The sequence below is a fragment of the Grampus griseus genome (assembly GCF_964374135.1).
Source record: "Grampus griseus genome assembly, chromosome: 9".
Lineage (NCBI taxonomy): Eukaryota > Metazoa > Chordata > Mammalia > Artiodactyla > Delphinidae > Grampus > Grampus griseus.
The window spans coordinates 95,891,156-95,915,029 of NC_139003.1; the positions used below are offsets into that span (position 1 = coordinate 95,891,156).

General features: G+C 58.4%; 2 protein-coding genes across 7 annotated transcripts in view; one reads left to right on the plus strand and one right to left on the minus strand.

Moving 5' to 3' along the window:
• Window positions 1-3,123: 3,123 nt before the first annotated feature.
• Window positions 3,124-13,556, plus strand: YKT6 (YKT6 v-SNARE homolog). The gene is made up of 7 exons (XM_082662161.1): window positions 3,124-3,395; window positions 5,845-5,927; window positions 7,119-7,219; window positions 8,235-8,339; window positions 8,629-8,694; window positions 10,937-11,038; window positions 11,853-13,556. The coding sequence occupies exons 1-7, from the start codon at window positions 3,292-3,294 to the stop codon at window positions 11,886-11,888; spliced, it is 597 nt and encodes a 198-aa protein (XP_082518287.1). The 5' UTR covers window positions 3,124-3,291; the 3' UTR covers window positions 11,889-13,556.
• A 2,410-nt stretch (window positions 13,557-15,966) lies between these two features.
• CAMK2B (calcium/calmodulin dependent protein kinase II beta) overlaps window positions 15,967-23,874 on the minus strand; it is a 95,022-nt gene continuing 87,114 nt past the window's right edge. For 3 of the 6 annotated variants that reach the window (XM_082662156.1, XM_082662155.1, XM_082662160.1), the window contains 5 exons: window positions 23,598-23,711; window positions 18,653-18,728; window positions 18,453-18,547; window positions 18,038-18,272; window positions 15,967-17,818 (listed from right to left, as the gene is read on the minus strand). In XM_082662156.1, the coding sequence (XP_082518282.1) occupies window positions 18,040-18,272; window positions 18,453-18,547; window positions 18,653-18,728; window positions 23,598-23,711 (518 nt within the window). In that variant the 3' untranslated portion in view covers window positions 15,967-17,818; window positions 18,038-18,039. The remainder of the gene's footprint in view (window positions 17,819-18,037; window positions 18,273-18,452; window positions 18,548-18,652; window positions 18,729-23,597; window positions 23,712-23,874) is intronic. The other 3 variants (XM_082662159.1, XM_082662158.1, XM_082662157.1) reach the window with 1 other exon arrangement.

Sequence of the window (23,874 nt, forward strand, 5' to 3'; positions counted from 1 at the left end):
CCACTGTGCAGCTAAATTGAGTGCCTTCCGAGAGCTGAGCAAAGCCTCAAAGGCGGGTGGCTGCCTGCCTTGCCCAGTGGGGGCGAACTTAGAGAGCCTCAGCCATTTGTCATGGGCAGCCTTGTTCCAGTTCTGTCTGCAGGGCCCAGCAAATGAGGGGGGTCAGGACTCCAGGGAAATATGCCATCCCCACAAGTGTGGATGCTGCATGCATGACGTCAGCACCCTGCCCTACAATCTTTTCTATCCCCATAATTGCAGACTTACAGGACAGCTGCAAGAATGGTACAGTGAAACTCCTGGATACCCTTCATCCTGACTCTTTAAATTTACCGTATTTGCTTTACCCTCCATATGTATCATAGATCTGAACCCTTTAAGAGCATGTTTCAGACAGGCTGTCCTTTTACCCGAGTAGTTGTGTGTATTTCCTAAAAACAAAGAATTCACTTACATAACCACAACACCATGAGCAAATCAAGAAATTAAAACAGATACAATACTAATCTGCAATCTATAGACCTTCCTCAGATTTCAGCCTACCATCAAATCTCCACTTCCCACAGCCTGCAGGACACCTGTAACCCACCATGACCTCTCCTCCTTTTTGTCATGAACGGTAACAATACACGTAATCATCATTGCTGTTAGTTGTTAAACAGCTACTATGACTACAGCTTGGAACGTAATGTCTTATCATTCCCAGCAACATGCTTATGGAAAGGGTATTTGTCCAGTTTTACAGATGAAAGAGAGAAAGAGACTCAGAGGAGTTAATGGTTTGTTCACTTTTGTGGTTTTGTGGTTTGTAGAAGTGCTGGGACTGAATCCAAGTTGGGTGGCAGCTGGGGTGTTGGAGTGGAAGGTGGGTCTTGCTATTCAGTAAGATGGATGAGCTTGGGGAGCTGGTAACCACATAGGCCAAGCGAGGCTTTCTGGGGTGATGGAGGACAAGCAAGGCCAGAGAGGAGGGAGAGCGCTGCTAGAGCTGTGAAAGTTTGTTACGTGTTTTGGTGTTGACGTGTGCCTCTTAGGAGCAATTTCCTTAACCTGAATCTCAGTTTCCATGTCTGTAAGGTGGTAATAATATTTTCCTCTGTTTTTGTGAGGATTAAATGAGGACGCATATGGAAAGTGCTTGGTGTAAGGGAAACTTCGAGACAATTACTATTACGTGTCACGTGAATACATTTAAATCTATTCCAACCCAACACTGTCCTCCTGATTCCTCCTTTTGTACGACTTTTAGTGGCAAAGGAAAAGGGACTTTGAGAACTGTCTTCAAAAATGGCTCTCACCCGCCCCCTATAGGTCAACCATGTCAGCGCAGTCAGGATGGGGCTGCACAGCTCTCCACCATCCCGTGACACAGGCCTGGCGTTGGCCAAAGTCTGTTCTTAACGTTTAGTACCAACATGGAGGGGATGTGGGAAAGCTCTGTTCACCCTCTGCACTTGGAAATAGCCAGGGAAGAGGGTCGGTGAGGAAGGTACTGAGTGAAAGCAGGTGGTGGAAACTTCCTTCAGCCACAGGAATATTTAGAGCAATGGTTCTCTAAGCCACTGTTCCCCAGGGTGCATTTGGCAATGTCCAGAGACATTTTTGTATTTTTATTTATTTGTCTGTTTGTTTATTTTTGGCCACACGGATGCAGGATCTTAGTTCCCGACCAGGGATCAAACCCGTGCCCCCTGCAGTGGAAGCTCAGAGTCTTAACCACTGCACAGCCAAGGAAGTCCCACCAGAGACTTTCCTTTTTTTTTTTTTTTTCAGTACGCAGGCCTCTCACTGCCGCGGCCTCTCCCGTTGCGGAGCACAGGTTCCGCACGCGCAGGCTCAGCGGCCATGGCTCACGGGCCCAGCCGCTCCGCAGCATGTGGGATCTTCCCGGACCGGGGCACGAACCCGTGTCCCCTGCATCGGCAGGCGGACTCTCAACCACTGCGCCACCAGGGAAGCCCCAGAGACATTTTTGGTTGCCAAATGGCCGGTGGGGTGTCACCAGCATCTAGTGGGTAAAAGGCCTGAGATGTTGCCTGCAATGCATGGACAGCCGCCAACAACAAAGAATTATCCAATCCGAAATATCAACAGTGACAAGGTTGAGACACCCTGATTTAGGGTAATGTTTAGAGTGATGCCGTTGGTTTTTCAAATACTACCATCTCTTTCCCATCATTTCAGATCTGGCTGCTTCTAGCTTCTAGCATGATAGTTGTGTAACCCTTCTGCCAACTTCCAAACACCAAGGCTCTTTCACCTCTGTCCTGCAAGATGCTTTCGGATAACATACCATTTAACAAACAAGAAGCATGAAAGATGTACTACCCTTAGGGAACTGAGCCTCATTCATCCCCATCCATTGAAAAAGCACTATTCCAACATCTCAAGCAAAGTAAGTTTTTCCAAGTCACAGTAAGCCAAGCTGCTCCCTCAGTTTGGAGATGAATTTCTGCCCCTTTTGAGGTGAAGTGGCTCTGCTACTCTGTGAGGTCAGCAGTTTGGCTCCCAAATCAGTGGTTAGACATCTGGTTTCCCAGGTGGTGGGCAGGCCCAGGAGCCCTCACCCCTGCGGGCTTGTGCTGAAGGGACCTGTGTGACCAGGGACTTGCTCCCAGGCAGGCAGGAGGAAGGCGTGGGAATGGCAAGAGAGGACTCAATCATCTGAAAATGAGAGGCATGCCTTCACCTCCCGGCAGGTCCCTGCCTTTCTTCACTCAGAAAGGAGATATGATTCACAAAACACTTTCCAGGGACAGCAGTTCGCCCATAAATCAAAGTCCCTTGTGTGGGGTTTACAAAGCCCTAGCGTGTGGGTGGGACTCTGGGTCTCACCGTTCGGAGGGAGGACAGCGCCGGGGGACACAGGCGACCCTACAGGGCTCAGAACGGACCGGGAGGAAGCGAAGGGCCCCTGGGAGAACTCAGGACGGCCAGGGAGAAAAGGACAGGCCCTCACAGAGAGAAGGACAGCGGAGGAAGGCTAAAGACTTACGAGCAGCGAGCCGGCCGGCCTACGAAAGCCCGAAGGGCGGGGACCGACCTCAAGCGCACGCGCAGCTCTCTGCCCCGCCCCCTCGCCCGTGCTTCCGGCTGCTCCTTTCTGCATCCGGGGCACGAAAACCCTTCGGTAGGCCTCTGATCGGAGCCGGAAGTGGACCCAGAGCCAGGCGGAGGAAGCCGGCGGCCGACCCGTCAGCAACCTGTGGTGGTCTCGAGGGGCGGTGCCGAGCTGCTCCCTGCGAGCCGATCCCGCGGCCAGGCGGGTAGCCGGCCCGAGGGCGCGGCGCCATGAGGCTGTACAGCCTCAGCGTCCTGTACAAAGGCGATGCCAAGGCGGTGCTCCTCAAAGCCGCGTACGACGTGTCCTCCTTCAGCTTCTTCCAGAGGTCCAGGTAGGCGGGCCCAGGCGGGCGGCGCCCGGCCGGGGAGGCCCGGGGTCGGGGTTGGAGACGGCCCCGGAATCGGGGAAGGGCCGTGGCTCGGCCTCCCGCAGTGGAGCCGGCGGTGGCCTCTTCCTCGGCCTGCGGACTGTGCCTCTGAAGATTCATGTTTTTTTGATCGCAAAAAGCCTTATCCCATCGTAGAACGTAATGCTGTAATCAGGGTTTTTCCAAATTTCTGTCGTATAAAAATTATTAGGGGGCTTTGAAAAAGTGCAGATTCCCCAGGTTCACGTCCAGTGGAGGCCCAGCGATCTATATTTTAAACCAGCAACGCCCACTTAGTGATGCTGACCTAGGAAGTTCACGTGCCACTCCTTAAGAGCCACGTTTGTATTATCTGGTGGGGCTTTCCAGCAATTCCGTATGAGAGATATTGGTATACTGTCGTATTTTATGGGTGAAGTCACTGAGGTCCCAAGAGTTGGATGGCAAACCAGCCAGGACCCCAACGCAAATCGTACGCTCTTTACGGTTGGGCTTTAGTGGTACAGAAGGGTTCTACGGTGAAGATTTGGAAGGAAGCGTGGGATTTGTAGCGCTTACAAGCTTTTGAACGTTCGTGAGGCACTTTAATGCAATCAGGTGTGTGTTAGAATTACCACAGACACTTCCAGCCTGTTCGTGGGAGGGATGGGGGTGACTCAGGCACAAAAGGAGAAGGACCCTACAGAGTCTGGGTCTGTGGTCATCCAGTCTCCGGGTCTGGGGGAATCTGCAGTCTGGATTCTGTTTTCGCTGCTTCAGTGCGGCTGTTTTGTTCTTAATGAGAGTGGCTTCCTGGCAGGATCTCAGACAATTCCTCTTGTTATTTTGTTGAAACTTTCTGCTTCTTTCTGGGTCCTTCTTGGCACTTGGTAGCTTTCTTTATCATGACCTCTAGTCTCTGTTCTGTGTCCCTTCTTTTCTGTGATCGAACTTTGGGAGCTAACTTGGCTAATTCTGATTCTTTCACTTTTTCTTTTTCCTCTCCGCACGTATACTGAAGATTCTCAGAGATTTCACTGTAGGACTTTCACCTCACTGGTTTGCGATACCAGACCAGTTTCAGATGATTAACACAACTGCAATACTGTAGGGACAGCTCTACCAGTGCCTCTTAAAACAACACGTAGTCCAGCCGAGCTCACCGTTTTTCTCATAAGTCCTCTTCTCTTCCATCCTGCCTGTCTCAGGATTATCAGAGCCCAAGCCTCAACCCTTCGAAGGGTTTTCCAGCTTTTCTGGCCCTTGTAGGCAGACTTTCACAATGAATGCAGTTCTTCATTTGTCTAATTATAGTCCTGCTCTAAGCTCTGTCTCTTTTTAGCTTTACTGCAAGGACTTCCTTATTTTCAGAGTTTTCTCTAAGGGATCATCTTGATCCTATCACCCTCTCAAAATAATAATAACAAGTAATACTGTGCGCCAGACATCGTGCTAAGTGCTCATCTAATCATCGCAGTAAATCTCGATTTGTAGATGAAGCCTGGTGCAGTAAGTACCTTGCCCCGGAGGTCATACGTCTCCTAAGTGGTGGAGCTGGGATCCCAGCCAGGGAAGTCCCCTCCCGAGTCCTCACTCGTCTGTGCGGCTCTCCGTGCGGTTTCAGAAGTATCCACATCTGCTGGGGCTAACTGTGGATTCCCCAAGTCACGGCCCTGTGCTGATGGCCCTTTACATGGCATTCCCAGTCAGAGGCTTCTTGTTAACTCCGCTTCCTCCAGCTGGACCGTCGTCACCTGGGACCCTTCCTTTCTGGCCACATCGCTCAGTGGGGCCCGTGAGCCGCCTCCTCCCTCTCAGCCTCTGTGCGAGCCATTTTCCGTTTCCTTGTCTTGTCTGAGCTCTTGCCCTGCCTTCCTTCCAGAGTGCCCCGGGCTCATAGGGTGGATTTGCCCCAGCAGAGCGGAGGCCTCGTTCTCTGCCAGAGCCAGCAGTCACTGCGGACATGTCGCATTGCCGGGTTCAGCCAGTGGCAGCGGCCATAACTGACTGTGCATCCGCTGAACAGTTGTTGCCACTTACGTTATTCTGTCACAGATTTTACTTGTCCCCGCTTCTCAGAAGTCAGTGGAGCCTTGAAAACAGGAGCTGGCTTTTGCTTCTCCGCTGTGCCCCAAATCATACACTGACCAAAATGTTAAATTAAGTATAACCTGTAGAAAGTTCCCTGGAAGTCTGGAAGTGGTTTGTTTGAGCGAGCTAGGTAGCAAGCAGATGTGGTTTGAATGGTCTCGGTGATTTCTAATTACCTGTATTTGTGATCATTGACAGGGTGTTTATTATTTCGTCCTAAGGTTGGGAGGGAAAGGAACGAAACCAAGAAGCAGTGTCTCCTTAGTGTATACGCTCAGAGGTCCCTTTCCACTGTGTTGGGGACAAGGTGGCAGGAACAGGTAATATGTGTTGTGTTTCTTAGCGTTCAGGAATTCATGACCTTCACAAGTCAGCTGATTGTGGAGCGCTCCTCGAAAGGCAGCAGAGCTTCTGTCAAGGAACAAGGTAAGAGGACCTGCTACCTTGTGAGTGTGTGCTGGCCTGGCTGCCCCACCTCAGGCAGCTCGGAGCTCGATCAGCAGGAGTGGTTGCCGCGTGATGAAGCGGGCTACCAGGACCCCACTGCTCTGCTAGCTGCTCTCTTCCCTCCTCCTCGTTTTCCTGTTACGCAAAATTCTATGCCCACTGTTGGTGTCGAAGTTGCCTGGTTAAAATCACCCCCAAAAGCTTGGACTCGCTTAAGATTGGGGTCCGCCCCTCGGAGCAGTAAGTGGCCTTCCTGCTGTGTCCTCTTTCCCCTCTGGAGTTGTAGACATCTCAGGAAAGGACGTCCACCCAGCCCTGTGGAGGTAATACTGTATTCTGTGCTGCTTAGATTTTTGCCCAGGAATCTGGAAACTCATTATTTTTTCCTCTTGACCTTAGTTTTTTCTTCTTCATGATTCAGGTTTCCTTTAAAATTTTTTTAGACATTTATTTTAGAGGCATTTGGTGAGCTGTGTCATCTCTGAATCCTTTTAAAGTGACAAAAATTAATTTCAGGGATTGTGACTGTTTTGCAGAAGCCCTTGTATAGACTGTACCTTTTGATAATTTGATGACTTCAGCACATGCTTGAGACCCCAGCCAGCTGTGGCTAATTTTTTTCTGGATGGGCTTTGTCTCTTCCTCCCATCCTGCCCTGTCCCCGCCAAGGCCCACCAACAGAGTGGAGCAGGCTAGGTTGCTGTAATGAGGAAGGCTGAGGCCCTGACAGGTGATTTCAAAGAAAGTGGAGGCTGCTTGGCTTGGCCAAGGTTCCATCAGCTTGGGAGCAGAGCACAGCAGAGCCCCAGAGGGCTGCAGCTTCCCAAGATACAGGCGAGCCTGACCTAGAGCTCAAGGACGTGACTTGGACATGCACCTGGGGCCCTGTTGCCTGGGATGTTTCTGCACCACTGGTGCTCCTTTAGACCCTGGCTTTGCACGCTGGGCCTTGGGGCATTCACTCACCCTGCAGCAGGTGTTGGGCCGCGCTGCCGTCAGAACTACACGTGCTGTCCTATGTGCAGGGCCTGACCATAAACCTCACTTAGAGCCGCTTCGTTGGCCCAGGAGGCAGGAGCCCAGCACTGTAACACTCTGACTGGTTTTGGTGGTGAGAAAGTCTAAAGCCCTCACGTCACCCTCTGTGTGTCTGGCCTCTTGTCTCCCTAGAATATCTGTGCCATGTCTACGTGAGAAACGACAGTCTGGCGGGAGTGGTCATTGCTGACAGTGAATACCCATCCCGGGTGGCGTTTACCTTGCTGGAGAAGGTGTGTCTGCAGCTCGGCTGGACTGTACTTGGACAGACGAGTGTGGACTGGGGCCGGGAGTGACGACAGGGCCCAAGGCGGAAGGGGCGAAATAGTGTGTCCAAAATCAACCTGTTCTCAGTTTTTCTCTTCACCCTAAACCAAGAGAGAGTCTGGGAGCCTTCCCAGTCCCGTCCGTCCCACCCCACCGTACCCCCTGCCCCTGCCGATTTCTGCTTCTCACCCTACTAGTGTCCCTGGTGCTGCCTTGACTCTTCTTGTTGGCCACAGAGTCAAGGCAACTCTCCTTCCGGGAGGGGGCCCTCGCGTCAGCTCTGGCTGTGCTTTTGCCCCCGTCACTCCTCTTGCTGGCTCTCTTCCTGCCTCTGCCCTCAAAGTCATGACTTTCATTTCTTTCTGAAGAAAGAAATGCGTGCTCTGCCCCGTGACCCACGTCCCCTCCTCCCCTCTTCTGCTCCGACAGGCTCGTAGGGCACACACTGGGCCCCTCCCCACCTCTGTGCCTCTGCTGCAGGAGTCCCCCTGCTGGCCCATCGTGCAGTTACAGCAGCTTCTTGCCCCGTGTGGGGCTAGCGCCGCCACGTTCTTCAGTGTGTTTGTGTGGTGCTAATGATAAACTCCTCAAAGGCCCTGGCCTCACATCCCCCAAAACAGTCGTACACTTATAAGCACATGAAATCTGGCGGCTGCTTAAACTCAAGGGACCTAATTACCTTTCTGAAGAATTGTTTTGGAAAATTAGAGGGCCAATATCCTTTGTTCTGGAAATTCGTAACCTGATAAAAGTGGAGATCTGTAGTTTGAAATTCTGATACTTCTGTCATTCACCAGATGAGGCTCATGTGAGGCTGGGCATCCTCGGTGTTTAAGTCCCAGAATACTGAGGAAGGAGGAACTGGAGCTTAGATTTTCCCCTTGCCATTAGCCATCCTCCTCTACCCTCCTCCCTGGGTCCTCTCTTTCGGATGAGCACAGCAGAAGGGAGGGCGTGTTGCTGAGCTCCTCTGTCCTGCAGGTACTGGACGAATTCTCCAAGCAGGTCGACAGGATAGACTGGCCAGTTGGATCCCCCGATACCATCCAGTACGCAGGCCTGGACGGTCACCTCAGTAGATACCAGGTAGGGTGTAAAGACTGTGTGCCAAAGCTGCGTGGAACAGAAGAGCCGGTGGCCCTGGTGGCTGTGGCTCTGGGTGATGTGAATGTTGATGTCCTTTTGAAAAACGCAGGGACCCACATTAAGACCTGGAACCCGAGCTCCTAGGCAAGCTTTTGCTTCTCTATCATGTGGTTAAACAGCCTGTGGTTTTTAACTTCTGAAAGTGTGTCCAGCTCACTTGGTTTTGAGCCCCGTTTTCCAGGTGGCCACTCCAGTCCTGACATGGTTTTTATTTTTGGGTCTTTCCTAGAACCCCCGAGAAGCTGACCCCATGACTAAAGTGCAGGCTGAACTAGATGAGACCAAAATCATCCTGGTAAGTAAGTAGGAGAGCAAGTCCCCAAACCGAGGGGCAGAAAGATTTGCCGGTAGTCAAGCCCGCGCGGCCGACACTTGCTTAAGTTGTAGTCGAAGCACTTTTCTGAAAGTGGCGTTTGCCCACCTGTCCCCGTGCATCAGAGGCCTCAAAGCCAGACTCACTCAGACAACCCTAGCAGGATCCCTCCCGCGCCCCGTCTTGGTTAACGGCACCCGTTGTGTGAGGGACCCAGCATATTCCCGTCCGCGCTCCCTGTCTGGGTAGTTACTGGGTTCGGGGGATCTGAGTTCTGTGGTCCTGCCTCTGCAGTGCCTGTCTTAGCTTGAGCCACTGCCCAGCAGGCGCCTCCCTTTCAGGGTCTGGGTCTCGGCACAGACTGAGGCTCACCCGCTCTGACTAAATGCAGGCCCGGCGTTGTCAGAATCAGGCCTGTTTTAGAAGAGCGGGAACCCTGCATTTTTAGCTGAAATATCCTGGTTTGTAATTGCTTCAACATTTTGTTAAAACTCTGAGCTACCTTTGGCCCTCAGTCAGCACTGGCTTTGATTCTTGGGGCCTCTGCCTCTGACTGGTCCCCTGGCTTCCTGCCTCCCTCCAGTCTGTCCACTACACAGTAGCTGTTGATCTGTCACTCTTCTGCCTGAAGTCCTTGGCAGCTCCCAAGTCAGCTCCAGGATAAAGTGCAGGCTCCCTGACATGGTCCCGCACCCCGGGCCCTCCCTCCCTTTCCTGTCTGCCTCCTGCACGGGCGCCCTGCACTCAGGCCACCAGGGTACTCGGAGGCTGTACAGGCCCTTTCCGAATGTCGCTGCATTGTCATTGCACGTTTACGTGAATCCTGACCCGTGTGCGAGCTCCCAGGACTGGGAGCTTATCCTGAGCTTTACGCCCCTGCTCACAGAACAACGCCCGGCTTCGGCTTAGGGCGAGGGCTTAGCCCGCGCCGGCAAGTAATGGACACCTAAGTAGATGGATATAAAACCCAGGAAAGGGGACTTCCCTGGCCGTCCAGTGGTTAGGGCTCCGCGCTTCCACTGCGGGGACACAGGTTCGATCCCTGGTCAGGAAACTAAGATCCCACAAGCTGCGCAGCACAGCCCCCCGAAAATTAAAATAAAACCCAGAAAAGGTGGCCAGACAAATCCTACCCCAAATATAAAACTCCTACCAATGCTGGCTCAGCTTTCATGCACAGGTCTGGGGCAGGACCCAGCAGGCTATGTTCTATAAAGAGCATCCCAGGGGCTCCAAGCCTAGGTCTTCTAAACCATGCTTTGGATAATGTTTGGGGGCTTTGGAATGAAAGTTAGATGTGACAGTTTTCAGGCACTTCTCTGTCTTTTGTGACATGTTTCTGCATGTTTCCTAACCGAGCCCTGTCTCTGCCTTCTGCTGCTTCAGAACCTGCGCACGTGAGCACCACAGAGCCGGGGGACACATGCTCCCCGTCTTTCCTTCTCTCTCCACTGCACAGAACAGATGGGTCCTGGACACCCAGCCCATTCTGGCTGCAGTGATAAAATCTGGATTACTGGTTATGCTACCTTTTATCCCATTCATGTCTTGAGCCAGTTAACTTTTTATGGTGGAAATCTGAGTTGCTCGGCTGTGTGTAGAGATGAAGGACATTTTTGCTCACTCCTCATTCTGTGCCGTTTCACATGTGCAAAGCTAGGTTCGTGCCACTTGTTCTAAAGTGGCCTCTGAGGGCCTTGCGGCTGCCCTAGCAATGGCCGTCTGGGGTGGGAGTGAGTCGGCCACTTCCTGATGGTCCTGGCAGTGGGGCTGGGGGCTCTTCTGAGGGCCTCCATCCCTTCACCCGTTCAGAAAGGGTCTGTCTGTACTGCCTAAGTGCAGAAGTGCTCTCGCAGAATTGACAGTAATGCGATTTAGACACAGTTCCCCTGGGGGAACAGGAAGCGTTCTGTGCAGTAGGAATGTGTGTGTATAAATACAGGCGTAGGTGATCCCTCCTGGAGTGTGGCTGGCTGAGCCTGTGCTGTGGAGGATTTGGGGGAAGTGCTTTATGTCCCAGTTAGAACCTTCTAGGTTCTCCAGGAAGGTCACTAGGTCCTGTTTCCTCCACAGGTCTGGGACACTGTGTCTTGATGCAGTGGCCCAGATATGGCGGAGGGCCCAAAGGAAGTGCTTTCTTGTGACTGAGCTTCTCGAGGGGGCTGGCGTCTACTCACTTTGTGAACAGAGCAAAGTGTTCTTTTCCGTTTTTCTTCTTGTCCAGCACAACACCATGGAGTCTTTGTTAGAGCGAGGCGAGAAGCTAGATGACCTGGTGTCCAAATCCGAAGTGCTGGGAATACAGTCTAAAGCCTTCTATAAAACGGTGAGTGCGGCCCGGCTCCCGAGCACCCCTTCCGCAGAGCAGTGCTCACCACTAAACAAGTCTTCCTTGGAACGTTCAGTAACGTGGCCGGTCAGTAGCGGCAGGTTCACTGGGGCGCTGTGGGAGCCTAGGTGAGCTGGGGCCTTGCCCCGCCCTGCCTCCAGGCTCCCCCCTCCCCAGGCCGGAAGGGTGGGCCCCGCATCCCTGCTGCCTGCCGAGGAGCAGCAGTGCGCCGCCTTCCAGAGAGTTCCTTATGTTCCTAGTTAGCTTCCCTTCAGCCAAAGGATTTCAGTTTGAACAGCGGGGCGCTGCGTTTACTTGGTCCATCCACACACACATTTGCTCTCACGTGTGCCTTGGAGGGCGATGCCAGTGGGGCTAGGGGGCATCTGCGAACAGGAGGTGAGAGGGAAGGTAACGGAGGCCCCACAAACGAAGTGTGAACCTCTCTGTTCTCTGAGGACATCCTCAGTAAGAAGCACCCCTGTGGGTTAAGACAGCTTTACGGGGAGATGGGGCCGGAGCAGAGGAAGAGACTCAGCCAACCCGACTTAACGTTCCTGTTCTTTGTACTTGGCTTGACAACAGGAAGTTTACTTCCTTACTGATAGCGTTAACGGAAGGCGGACAAAATAACTTCAGGGGTATGAACTGCTCCTGGACAGCTTCGCTCCAGGCGTCGCGGACGGGCCGGTTCTCTCTCTCTCTCCTTGCGATTCCCGGAGCCCCCGGTAAAGCCGCCCAACCCCCACGGAGCCCCCAGTGCTACGTGTGCCGAGGTCCACCTCTTCAGCTCTTCTTTGTCTCTTTCCAGGCCCGGAAGCAAAACTCGTGCTGTGCGATCATGTGACAGCGGCCGGCAGAGGCCCCTGCGCTGGCACGCCACCGTCACTCACATGGGAACTGCAGCCCCCAGGGAGCAGACCCACCGTGGAACGACCCGAGTGGGACAGACTCAACTTTGGCTTTGGAGCTCGTGGGAGGAACCGAAGGGTGGAAGGGACCTGGGGGTGGGGAACGTTCAGATTCACATGTCTAGTAATTTGAGGCCCCCTAAACGTGTATTTTGGGGCCGAATGAAACCATAAAGCTCAGTGACTCCTGTAGATGCTGCAGGGCTCGTTTCTAACCCCCTGGGAAGGACGTGTGCAAGGCCCACGGCGGGGTCAGAGCCGGCTCTTTGTTGATCGTCAGTACACCTTTGGGTTTTATCTGTACGCTAGCTGTGTTAACAGTCCAGTGAGTGGGGTGCCCTGACTACAGGGCTGGGGTGGGACAGACAGCCACTGCGGGCGCAGTGGGCGTGGGGGGCGCCGATGGGGGCTCGGGCCAGCGTGTCCATGTCGGGAGGAGACAGCCACTGGGCTTCACAAGTTCTGAGACCTTGTTTGCGCTCCTGCTGAGGTTGACTTTCTGCAGTGCCCGTCCAGCGAGCTCCAAAGAGATGCCTTGGAAGTTCGGGAGGGGCGCCTGCCCGGACTTGCGGTCTGGCTTTGAACATCTGGATCATAGCAGGGTGTGCTGTAGGCTCTCATGAACAGGTTTCACTTGCCTTTCTGGTGACAAGACTGTCCTGACAATCACCTGGGACTTAACACACGTCTTAGCAAGTGACCTTTACTGTGGCCACCACTACCAGGCACCAAGAGAAGGTGCCAGCCAGCCCGGGGGCTCCCAGCACCCCACTTACGGCCTGAGCCTTCCACACTCCAGCCCAACCCCCTGCAGAAGCACCGCTGAGCCCGCACCCTCCCCCCCCACCCCAGCCGCCCCCAGCAGCACGAGGCCCACGGCTCTGAGGCCCAACCCTGGAAACAGACACGCAGAGCAGCCCAGGCAGTGGCCCGGGGGCCTCTGGGCCCTTCTCAGCCTCTCTGGTCCCTCGGGCCCTACTGCCATGTTCCAGACTGCCTCCTGGGGCCCTGCTGCGCTTCTTGAGGACACAAGCTCGGGATGCCCCTGCGGGACTCAGTCTCCGCGGAAGCCCGTGCTGGGGTGGTGTCAACCAGTGTGGTCTCGTCCCTGGGTGTCCATCCCTGCGCACTCTGTTCTTGCCCTAACTGGGAGGTCCCACTGCCCTGACGGGCAGTGCCAGCGGCCGCGAGTTCCCTTGCTTGGGCCAGAAGGTGGGATCCGCGTGGCTTCCGAGGACCCCACCCGAAGAGATTCACCTGCCAGCTGCCCTTTTTCTCTAAAAGCAGCCTGCCTGTGTGAGTCCTGCTGCCGCGGATGCCCCTGAAAGGCGCAGACCCAGCCTGCTCGCTGGCGCCTGAGGTGGCCGTGAGCTCCCCTTAGGAATGATTTGAGCTTTGTCTGACTCTCCTCCCACTTCGGAGGATACTGGGGAGGAACTGGGGGTGGGGCTGGCCGAGACCCCGCATCCGGCATTTCCCCAGCTCCTCTTGTATTCTAATGTTAAATCGTTTGGCAAAGTGTATTTTAATAAGTGCCGCCTACCTTTTTCTCTCTGTGTTCTGTCTGAAAGGTTCCTATCTGGATAAAGTTGACTTTTGAAATTCCAAAATAGTCCTGTGCTTTGTTGGAGCCCCAGGGACCCCTTTCCGCGGGAGCCCTGCCCCTCCGCGCCGTGCGCCTGCAGAGCGTGGGGTCCCCCGTCTCCTGGGGCAGTTCCTGTGGGGGGAGACAGCATCTCCCTTAACCCCCCACCCCCGCTCCCCTCCCCACCAGGCCCAAGCGGTCATCTCCCCTCAGACTTTTCTAGCAGGAAGTGGGTGACGGAGCCGCAGAGCAGAGAGAAGCCCTGCTCTGAACCCTGTGACCTGGTCCTCACTACGCCTGGGAGGCTGCCGCACAGCCACAGGGCCGGGGCCACGCAGATGGGAACCCCTCCAGCGCGTGCTGTCTTTGCTGGGGTGTGGGAGCTCCCTGTGCTCCAGGCATCCTTGCAGGCCTGGGACTCTCATCCTCGTTTAGGGGACATCCTCGGCAGCTGGCCATCAGACAGTCTGCAAACACTTCTCAGTCCGTCTCTTCGCTGGCCTGGGGCCTGTTTTCAGCCTTACTTCTGACCATCGCAATAGGGAGCAGCGTGGGCATTCCCGGCTTTTCGTGCCCAGAGGACCCGCCAGGGCAGGGTTTTTACCCATGGTGCAGGGAGCTATGCCCAAAGCACGTGCTTTTTAAAATGACAAGTGAAAGGCCCTCTCACTGACCTCCCTCTGCCCATCCTGCCGGCCCTGCTCTGGGTTTCGGAGTCCTGGCACACCTCAGGGTTCAGAATCTGCAGTGGGGGGGATGGGGGGTGGGGGGAGGCGGCGGCGGGTGCCCGGAGGGAGGCCTGGCCTGGAAAGCCTCCTCGGATTACAGCTGATAGGTGAGTGGAGCCCTAGATACTGCGGCGGCGGGGACAGACTCCACTCGCGGGCTCTGTCCTAGATTCTCTGTGCCCTGCTCTCGGATCCTCCGAGGTGCTCCCCGTGCAGCCCTCCCTCCTGCCTGCACACCTGAGAGCCCCTGCCGGGTATCGGCCACGGGGCCGACAAGCTGGCATCGAGGGCCTCCTGGCCCATCTGAAGGTGCCTGCAACCAGATGCCGAGGCTGGAGGAGGAGGCCTGTTCTGTCCCAGTGGACAGGACTGAGCTGGCCCGAAGCAGCAGCTGTCTCGTCAGAAGTCACTTGGACCCCCCTGTGTGGGCGCGTTTGGTGTATCAGATTGTCTTGAAGCCTGTATTTCTGTGCTGAGTAAGCTCGAGGCGTAAGGTACAGACAGGCAGCAGGGCCTGGGGACCAGGCGTGGAGGTGAGGCTGCCCATCTCCACAGGAGGGTGCCTCTGAGGTACCAGCAGGGCTGCCCAGGGTCTGCCTGGGAGCGAGGTGGGCCAAGAGGTCTGCGGGAGGGACAGCAGAGCACAGGCAGGCCCCAGAAGCCCTCGCCCGGCGGGGCCTGAGTGTGTGCGGCCACGAGGGCAGATGTCCGGAGGGCCAGGCGACCATGCAGCGGTGTGGTCATGTGGCCACGTGGTCAGACAGCCGCGGGGCCGGGCTGCCATGCGGCTCTGTGGTCAGGTGATCAGACAGGCCAGCAGCCACAGGGCCAGCGCTCACTCAGCCACACAGGCCGAGGGTGAGTGTTCCCGAGGGAGGCCCAGCAGGCTTTTGTGTCCCCTGCTGTAGGGGTGCCGTGGGCAGCCAGGTGACACGTCCCTCCATGCTGGGGCCAAGCTGCAGAGGGAAGGCCTGGTGGGGACCACCTGGCTGTGCCGACCCTGGGCCCTCGCTCCCTCCCGCCCTCTCCTCAGTCTGGGACCATCTGGGAGCCTCCGTACCTGGCATCCCTCTGTCCCCCTGGTCTCTGCTGGGCTCTTGCTGTTCGGGGCTCCTCGCAGAGTCTCTCCGGGCCCCCGTTGTCATCGCCCGCTCTGTCCTCTGCATCTCAGCAGCCACTGCTCTTCTGCTCCTGACGTCGGTGTCTGACATCCACGCTGGCCTGTGTGACACCTACATGCTGTCTACACAAATCAGCGTGAGGGCCCACAGGAGCAGCGGGGGCTGGCCTTGGGCACCGCGTGTTCTAATCAACGTGCACGAAGAACGGATGGGTGGAGGGAGAGATTGGACAGGGCAGCAGGCCTTGGTCCTGTGGCTCTTCCCACATAGATCCGCTCTCCCAGCCTCATCTTCAGAGGCCACTAGGGTGACGGGAGAGGTTGGGGGCGTGGGGACTCAGGGGTCTGTCCAGGGCCTCAGGGGAACCAGAGGTTGGGGTGGGGATAGCTGGCAGAGCTTGACCTGCAGCGGCACGGAGGGGCCCCACCTGGGCGTGCCGTCCACCGAGACGGGCTCGGGAACGTCTGGCCTAAGGTTTCTGCAGCCTGGCCAGCCCGGGGCCCACATGGTGGAGAAGGGACCTGCCGTGAGGTGAGGGGTCAGCAGGGTCCCAGCATAGAGCACGCGGATGCACTTGAAGCAGTTTGTCCTGTTTTCCTTTTATTTGCAGTTTCCCGAGACAGAACAAAATAATAATTTTGTACACTTACAAGGCTCAGAAAGAAAAGACAATGAAACTCAGCAAAAAGAGAGAAGAGGAAAGGCCGGCCAGCACCGCAGGCAGCCGACCCTCTGCAGGGCGGGCTGGCCGACGCTGCCACACCGCGGACATCTAGCTAGAAGAGCGGGTGTGGCTTGCTCATGAGGGGTCATGCAAAAGAACTATCCCCCAGAAAAAAAACCCCAAATTATCCCAGACAGGCAGCTCCGTGGAGAGAAGGGGTAGAGGAGGGGAGGAGGCCCAAGGAGGCGAGGTTGGCCGGGCCACACGCTGTCCACGGCGGGCCCTGCCGCTGCCCGAGGCCCAGGGAGCCTGGCAGGTGTTTACCCCGCGTTCGTGGGTGGGGACAGCTGTCCTGAGCACAGCCGCAGACGGGCAGGCGAGCGTCCACTCTGAGTGTCTGTCGATGGACAGTCCCCTTGGAGACCAGCATCCTGTGTCCTGTTCCCCACTCCAGGCCCCTCCCTTGGCTTGATTGGGGGGGAAGATAAAGAAAATCCGTGTTGAAAACAACATGAGTGGAAGAGGGCAGGTACTGGGGCAGGGGGTCCTGCACCTCTGCGATCACGGCCCCTGCACCCCCCCAACCACAGCCCAGCGGGCCAGCTCAGACCCGCTCGCACACCCAGACGACGGCCCTTGACTCTCTCTGCCGCCCCCTGGCCACGTGGCCCATCCCGGAGGCTCGCCACAGTGCCCGCCAGCACGCAGGGGGACCCCAGGTGAGCCCAGCCCGCCTTCTCCCAACCCCGGGGGTCCCTGTGACACGCAGCCCCGTGCGGCCCTCCGCTCCCTGCTGCCCTGGGCCCAGACTCCGAAAGCGCAGCTTCCTTCAGCAAACAGCTGCCTGGACTCTGCCTCGGCCTGGGAGCCAAAGGCACCCACCCGCCTCTGACCCCTCTCTCCTTCCTGCCCCACACCCACACGGGGGGAGGGGGGAGGGGGCAAAGAGGGAGAGGTGCCTGAACAGAAGGGAGGCCAGCCCCGGGGTCCCCTGCACACTGGGCCGCAGCCAGCAGCATCCTCTCGGCATGTCTCTTGCCAGGCATGAGGTCTGAAAGTAAGGGGTGACCCCCCTACACCCCCTGCCCGACCCAGTGCACCTCCCTGGCCCCAACGGGGCCAGAGCTGGAGCCCTGGGCCCGCCGGGCCTTCTCCGAGGGCTCCGCATCCTCCCAGAGGGGCTGGCCCAGCCTCTGCACTGCTCACCCATGCCAGGGACACCGGGAGCTCGCACCTGCGCCTCCCCGGGGAGGACAGGAGGGAAGGGAAGCAGGAGGGAGGACAGCCATGCTCAGCCCCCCCAGCCCCTCCCCAGACGACACCTGACACTCCTGACAAGGAGCCATGCGCGGCAGGGAGGATGCAGACGCGTGGGGGTGGGCGCCACCTAGCAAACACCGTTCCTTGGGTGGCAGGCCCCTGCGGACAAGTTCACTGCCCCGGCCGGTCCCCGGAGGAGGCCAGGAGCAGACGGACACGTGGAGCTTAGGCGGGGAGCGGCCAGAAGGTTCGAAGCCCCACAAACGCCAGGGCTTTTTACAGCTTTTTCCCTTGTTTCGTTTTTTTTCCATTTCATCCGACATCAATTTTGTGTGTGCGGTTGTCGTCTTGTTTTTAAAAAGAAATCACATCTGGTCTTGGTTTTCTGCAGACACAGGCACCAGGGGAGGAACGAGGCAGACACAAACATGCGACAGGCAGGCCGTGCGCCCGAGGGCAGCTGGGCTCCAAACACCGAGTCTGTCCCGTGAAACCAGCCGCGGCAGCTCTGAAACGGGGCGGACCGAGGGCGGGCAGGTCAGCGTCCGGCGGCCGCTCTCCGTCTGACACGGGTTTGGCGTCTGCAAGGTGGGCGCCTGCGAGGCCGCCCGGCGAGGAGCCTGGAGGCCCTGACCCGGCGCCCCTGCCCCCCTAACACCACGCTGGCCTCCCCACCGCTCTCCGCAGCCCCGCCCGGGCGGCGCTCTCCTCCCCCCAGGGCGCTCACCTTCACTGCAGCGGGGCCACGGGCGCCCCCGAGCAGTGGAAGTGCACGTTCTGCCACTTGCCGTCTCGGCGGTGCCACACGCGGGTCTCCTCGGACTGGCTGGTGCGGGGCCGGCCCTGCCCGTCGATGTACTGCGTGAGGCGGATGTAGGCGATGCACGCGGCGTCCTCGCCGATGACGTGCACGTGCGGGTTCAGGATCGTGGTGTGGATCGGCTTGCTGTTCTTGGCGAGTACTGTGGGCGGGGCAGGGGCTTGGCACCGCGCCGCCGGCCCAGCCCCCTACGAGCGCCGGCCCGGCCACCCCTCCCACTCCGGCGGGACGAGGACGGGACAGGGCTTCCCTGCGCGCCCGGCTGGGGGCCCGCGGGCTCCCCGGGGGTGCCGCCCTCTTCCTGCCGCCGCCCCGCACTCACAGTTCTCGAAGTAGAATCTGTGGAAGTCCATCCCTTCAACCAGGTTGCCCAGGGCTTCGGGCTCAAACGAGGTCAGGCCTGGGTCGCAGATTTTCCTGGGGGGCAGACCCAGGTGAGGAGGGGCCCCTCAGAACCCGCCCCGTCCGTCCACCCCCCTCCCACCCCGCAGCCCCAGGATGGGCCCAGGAGCCCTGACTCACGCATAGGCCTCAAAGTCACCGTTGTTGACGGCCTCGATGAGCTGCTCCGTGATCTTGATGATCTCCTGCTTCCGCGCTGTGGGGGACAGCCGCCCAGTGACCCGTGAGCCACCCCCCTGCAGCCCCGGGGGGGGGTCCCGCGCAGAGCACCCCCCGCCCCCTCCCCCTCCCCCTCCAGGAGGGACCCCGAGGCTGCCCGGCTTAGACTGCTCCCTTCAGGGACACCAACGGGGTCCCCATTTCCAAGTCCAACAAGCCTCTGTCTTATTTGTCTTAAATACAACATCCCTGAACGACGGAAATACTCCATCCAGAGTACAAAAGGTCTGGAAGAGGCAGGAAGGGGAAGCCAAGCCTGCCACGCCCCAGTCCTTCCGGCTGTATCCCCTGGGCCCTCTGCAGCTGCAACACTGTGACCAGCCTTCCCAGCTCCTGCCCGCCCCCCACCACGGACATTGCTCTCATAGACCTTCTTGGGGAGGCAACTGTCTACTAAGGGCGGGCTCACGAAGCAGGCAGGGGATTGAAGACTGCAGGGCCAGGCCTCAGCGCAAAGGCCAGGGAGCCGGGCCCAGGGGAAGGCAGAGTGCGGGCCTCACTGCCTTCTCTCCCTGGAAGGCCGCAGGCTGCCGCCTGGCCTTCCACCTCCTCCAGCCTCCACCTGTCTGCGGTCCTGGGACCCCAGGCCAGTCCTCTGGCATCACCTTTCCATTCTGCACCCTCCACCTGAGGCCCTGCGCCAGCAGCTTTCTCCGGGTTCCTGCCCACTTGACCTCTGGTCCTGGACAGACCCAGTCCCCCGGGTGCGCGCCTGGGAGCTCCTTTATCTCTTTAACTACCATTTATTTTCAGGCAAAACATTTTAAACACATGGAAGAAGCAGAAAGAATAATATAGCCCACAGCCTGCTGATTCAAACCTGAACCATTTTCCTATTTGCTTTAGATTTCTTTTCAAGAAATAAAACCTTCCAGATAAAGATGCAGATGCCTGTGTTCCCCTGAATCTTGTTGTTCGCTCACTCTCCCCAGAGAAGTACCGTCCTGAGGTGCTTAACCACTTCTGTGCAGATACAGAAACACCCAAAGGCACACAGGAAATACACACGAGTGTGCACACAGGCACAGACGCATCCACACGTGGTGATCTCTTAAAGCAGTGATAACATGCCAGTGATAAAACTCAGACCCAAGAAGGCCACCGAAAGCACGACCCCAGGAGCTCTGTCCCCCCGTTCCCTCCCCGGTCACGGCCACACCAGTTACGCATGTCTGCGCACTCCCAGCATGGGTACTGGTGTCCCCCCTGCTTCCAGCAGCACATCGGGACCACAGACTCTCTGCACGGCCACTCCTGTGGGATGGGCATCCCCACTCAACCAGGCCTAGTGATGGGCATCTGTAGGTCTCCAGTCTTCAGCTGGCAGAGCAGCCGGGACCAGGACACACGTGAGTTGATCTGCAGGCTACATTCCCAGAGCGCGGGTTGCCAGCTCCAAAAAGGTGCAGTTAGCATTTTGAAGCATGTGCCCACGGCCCTCCCATCAGCACCTTCGGCTGTCTGGGCGCTCACTTTCCCAGGCACCCAGCTAGGAAGCGGACAGAGTCCATGGTAGAAGATGCTGCCTGCTGCGTGCGAGCCCAGGCGTGCCCGTGTCTGAGCTGGGAGCCTGGGTCGTGTCGCACCAGCTCTGGACAGTGGCTGCAGGGTGAGCTCCATGACACCCAAGGGTGTCATGGTTGAGCGCATGCATGAGCATATGTGTATGTGTGTGTGCACCTTCGTGCACACGTGCGCAGGTGAGAGAGTGGGCATGTGGGCATGCGTGTGTGTGTTTGCTCTGTGTGTGTGTGTGTGTGCACACCAACCCGCAAGCACGCGTGGGCTTCCGCTATATAAAAGAGATGCTCTCTCTGGACCCGGCGGCGCTTCTGCCGCCGAACTCCATGTCTGGACTACAGCAGGGTTTGGGCTTAAGGCTGTCTCTGCAGAACCCGAGCCCCACCTTGTCTGGTCAGCCCTGGAAGCTGGCCTCCAGGAGGCGGGCTGTGGGCCCAGCTGTCCTGATGCCCCACGTCCACCTGCAGAGCTCGGTCCCAACACAGCACGTGCAGGCCGGCCTCTGTCCTCACCCTCTGGGTATTCCACACCTCCACCCACACACCGCGCCCTCCCTCGCCCATCCCATCACACTTCGTCTCCCCTCTCAGGGCTTCCCCCGCAGCCTGCCCACCTCTGCACCTTCTGCCTGGGCGTTTCGCAATTCTGGGCAACCCTCTCTCCTCTGGGACCTCATCCACCCCCATCCCCAGTTCACCTGTCACCTCTGCGGAGGTGGCCTCGAGCTTCAGGCTCTGATCTCCCCCCAGTGCAGCCTAGCTCCCCCACCAGACCCCGCCCAGAGGGGGGGCAACACCCAGCCCCTGCCACTTCCGTCCCTGCCCAGGGTGGTCTGTCACCCGGGACCTCGCCGCCTCCCGCCTGTGGCACCAGGTCCAGCCCCTGCTCAGGAGCCCCCACCTCCCACCTGCGATTTACTCTGTCAGCTCCAGGCCATCCTGCTGATCTCGCCAAGGGGACATCTACGCACCCCGACACCCCGACACTTGTCAACCCCCCTTCTTCACAAACGTCGTGAGCCGCCCCCGCCCCATGTGAGCCCTTAGCCAACAGCCTTGCAGCTGGAATTGAGTGACCTTTTCTGTTTTGTTTCCCGTGCACTCTGATTTTACAGTCACCCTACTGCACTGTGGCGAGCTGAATCTTCCACTTAATGAAGTAATATTGAGCATTTTTAAACAAAGCGTAATTAAAAATGGAGTCAGTGTAAAGAGAAAGAATTAAGTAAATAGAAACCTAGGGTCGCAGCACACATTGCAAAGTCTGAAGTTTAGGAAACAGCCACCACGTCCATTCTGCAGATGGGAAAGCTGAGGCCACATGAGCCCAGTCACAGCCCAGGAGTGGGCTGGACGCTCCTGACCCTCGGAGGGGCTGCCGCCCACGTCTAACCCCACGCTGCGGAGCAATCCTTCCTCCCCCCCAGTGGCATGCTGCGCGAAGGGACTCCTGGGGGCGGGGGTGAGGCTTGTTATTGAGGACAAGCCCCCCCCACCAGACAACTCCGGGGACGGAGCTGAGGTCTGGCTTGAAGTGCAGCCCCCATGTCCCCTCCGGCTCTCCTGGGGTGAGCTAACAGGCCAGGGAGGCCCGGCCACCGGCAAAGGGTCCGGGGGTACCCCAGTGACCCCAGGCTGACCCCAAGGCCTGTCCCTCGGCAGCTGCAGGGGTGCCAGGATGCCCCCAGCCACCCCAGGGAGGCAGCTGCACAGGATCAGCCTGGATTGTGCGTAATCCCTGATCGTGGAGAACACGGCCCCGGCCAGTGGGCACCGACCCCATTTCCACACTGAGACAGCTGGCGGGGACGTTCCCGGGAAAGGAGGGTACCCACAACCCAGCCCAGGGACGGCCCTCTGCAGCCCGGGCCTCGGTGCCGTGAGGGGCCGAACCCTGGTCCCAGAGCTGGAGAGGGGGCACCCCGGCTCTGGCACTCAGCCCACTGAGCGCCATAACTCACCCCACAACGGCCCCTCAGAAGTCCCTTCTCCGGGCCGGCCCCACCCACGTTCCTTCACCCGAGGACCCTCACACAGGCCTATGGAGCTGGGATGCTGGGAACTCCGGGTGAGAGGAGGGTGCACATCCCAGCACGAGACCCCTCTCCCTGAGGGAGACTGATGGGGCCCCCCCGCCCTCGGTGCCCCCGGTGCCCCCCAGGGCTTTGCATCTTCCCCTCCCCTGCACCCTGCAGGCCCGGCCACCCTCCATCCAGTGCTGGTCACAGCACCTTCTGTGGCCACACCCCCCGGAGTCAAGCTCAGGACAGACCCCTAAAGGGGCAAGCCAGTGCCGTGGGCCCCCCAGGTCAGCCTGGGGTGCTCAGCACCCGTGGCATGCCCTGTCCTCAGAGGTCCCCACCTGGCCCGCGCACGTTCCTAGGGCGGGTCGCAGCCCTGGGCCGAGGTCACGCTGCAGATGGCCCCCTTGGGCACAACCCTCCGCATCTCCTCCCCTCATCGTTCTCATCTGTGAAAGGAGGGGCCGCAAGGATCCCAGAGATAGGGACGTGGTGGCCTCTAGACTCGGATAGGACGCCGCACAAATGGGGACGGGGATCGGCCCCCTCCCACAGGCTCCGTTGTGCGCCCGCCTGCAAGACCCCGTCCCTCACCTCGGACGCTCGCCTCCACGCCCCTCAGGCAAGCCCGGATTCAGGCCACAGTATTCAGGCCTCCGTGCCTGCCCGGCTGCTCCCAGGGCCTCCCTCCCCCCTCCCTCCTCTCGGCCAGGCCCCTGGGGCTGGCCCACAGCAGGTGGGCGGGGGTCAGCACCCTCCCGGCCCGGCACTCACCCAGCCTCTCCCCCGCCATGCCCGGCCCCCGGCCCCGCAGCCTCTCCTCTGAGAGCCCGGTATCTCCCCGGAGGTGGGGATGGCTGCCGCCCTGGGGTGTCATCCATCCCTGTAAGCGATACTGGCAGGCGGGCGGCAGACGGGCTGCGGCGGCTCCTCCCTCCCTGGGGAGGTGGCCCAGCCCAGCGCCCGCCCGGCCGGGCCCCCACCCCTAGCATCACCGGCGGGGGCGTAACCCCAGGCACCACCCGGCCGGCGCCGTCCCATCCTCGCTGCGGAAGAAACCCGCAGACTGCAGACCCTGGGAGCGTGTGGCTCTAGATCACGGGAAACTGCTTCCTGGTTCTCTTCGCACACGTGCATGTCTTTAGCCAAACGGCGGCTCCGTGTGGAATTCCCTGCACCCCACGTCCCCCTACCCCCAAGCCGGCCCCTTCCCAAAGCCAGGGGGCGGCGCACCGCAGCCAGGGGTCTCCACACCCCTGTGAGCCCCCAGGAGCAGCCAGCAGGGCCACTCAAGGTGCTACTTACACAGGGTGGGTGGGGAGCCTGGGAGAGCCGGAGGAGGGCAGGGTGGGGGGCCCTGGGCTTCTGGGGTCCCCGAACCCCTCCTCACCGTGTTCAGGATGTCAGAGATCCTGAGGGCTGGGGCGGAACAGACGAGACGTGAACACGAGAAACACGAGGCAGGCGGGAAACACACAGAAGACAAAACCTATGAGCTGGTGAGCCAAAGCCAGAGAGTGGGGGGATGGGGGAGTCACAAGGGGACATGGGGGACGGAGGGGGACAGAGGGGGGACATAGGG

Excerpts from the sequence above, each read along its gene's own strand:
- YKT6 (XM_082662161.1), top strand. The coding sequence starts at position 3,292 with ATGAGGCTGTACAGCCTCAGCGTCCTGTACAAAGGCGATGCCAAGGCG. Across the intron at positions 3,396-5,844 it reads AGCTTCTTCCAGAGGTCCAG|CGTTCAGGAATTCATGACCT; the intron begins GTAGGCGGGCCC and ends TGTGTTTCTTAG. Across the intron at positions 7,220-8,234 it reads CGTTTACCTTGCTGGAGAAG|GTACTGGACGAATTCTCCAA; the intron begins GTGTGTCTGCAG and ends TCTGTCCTGCAG.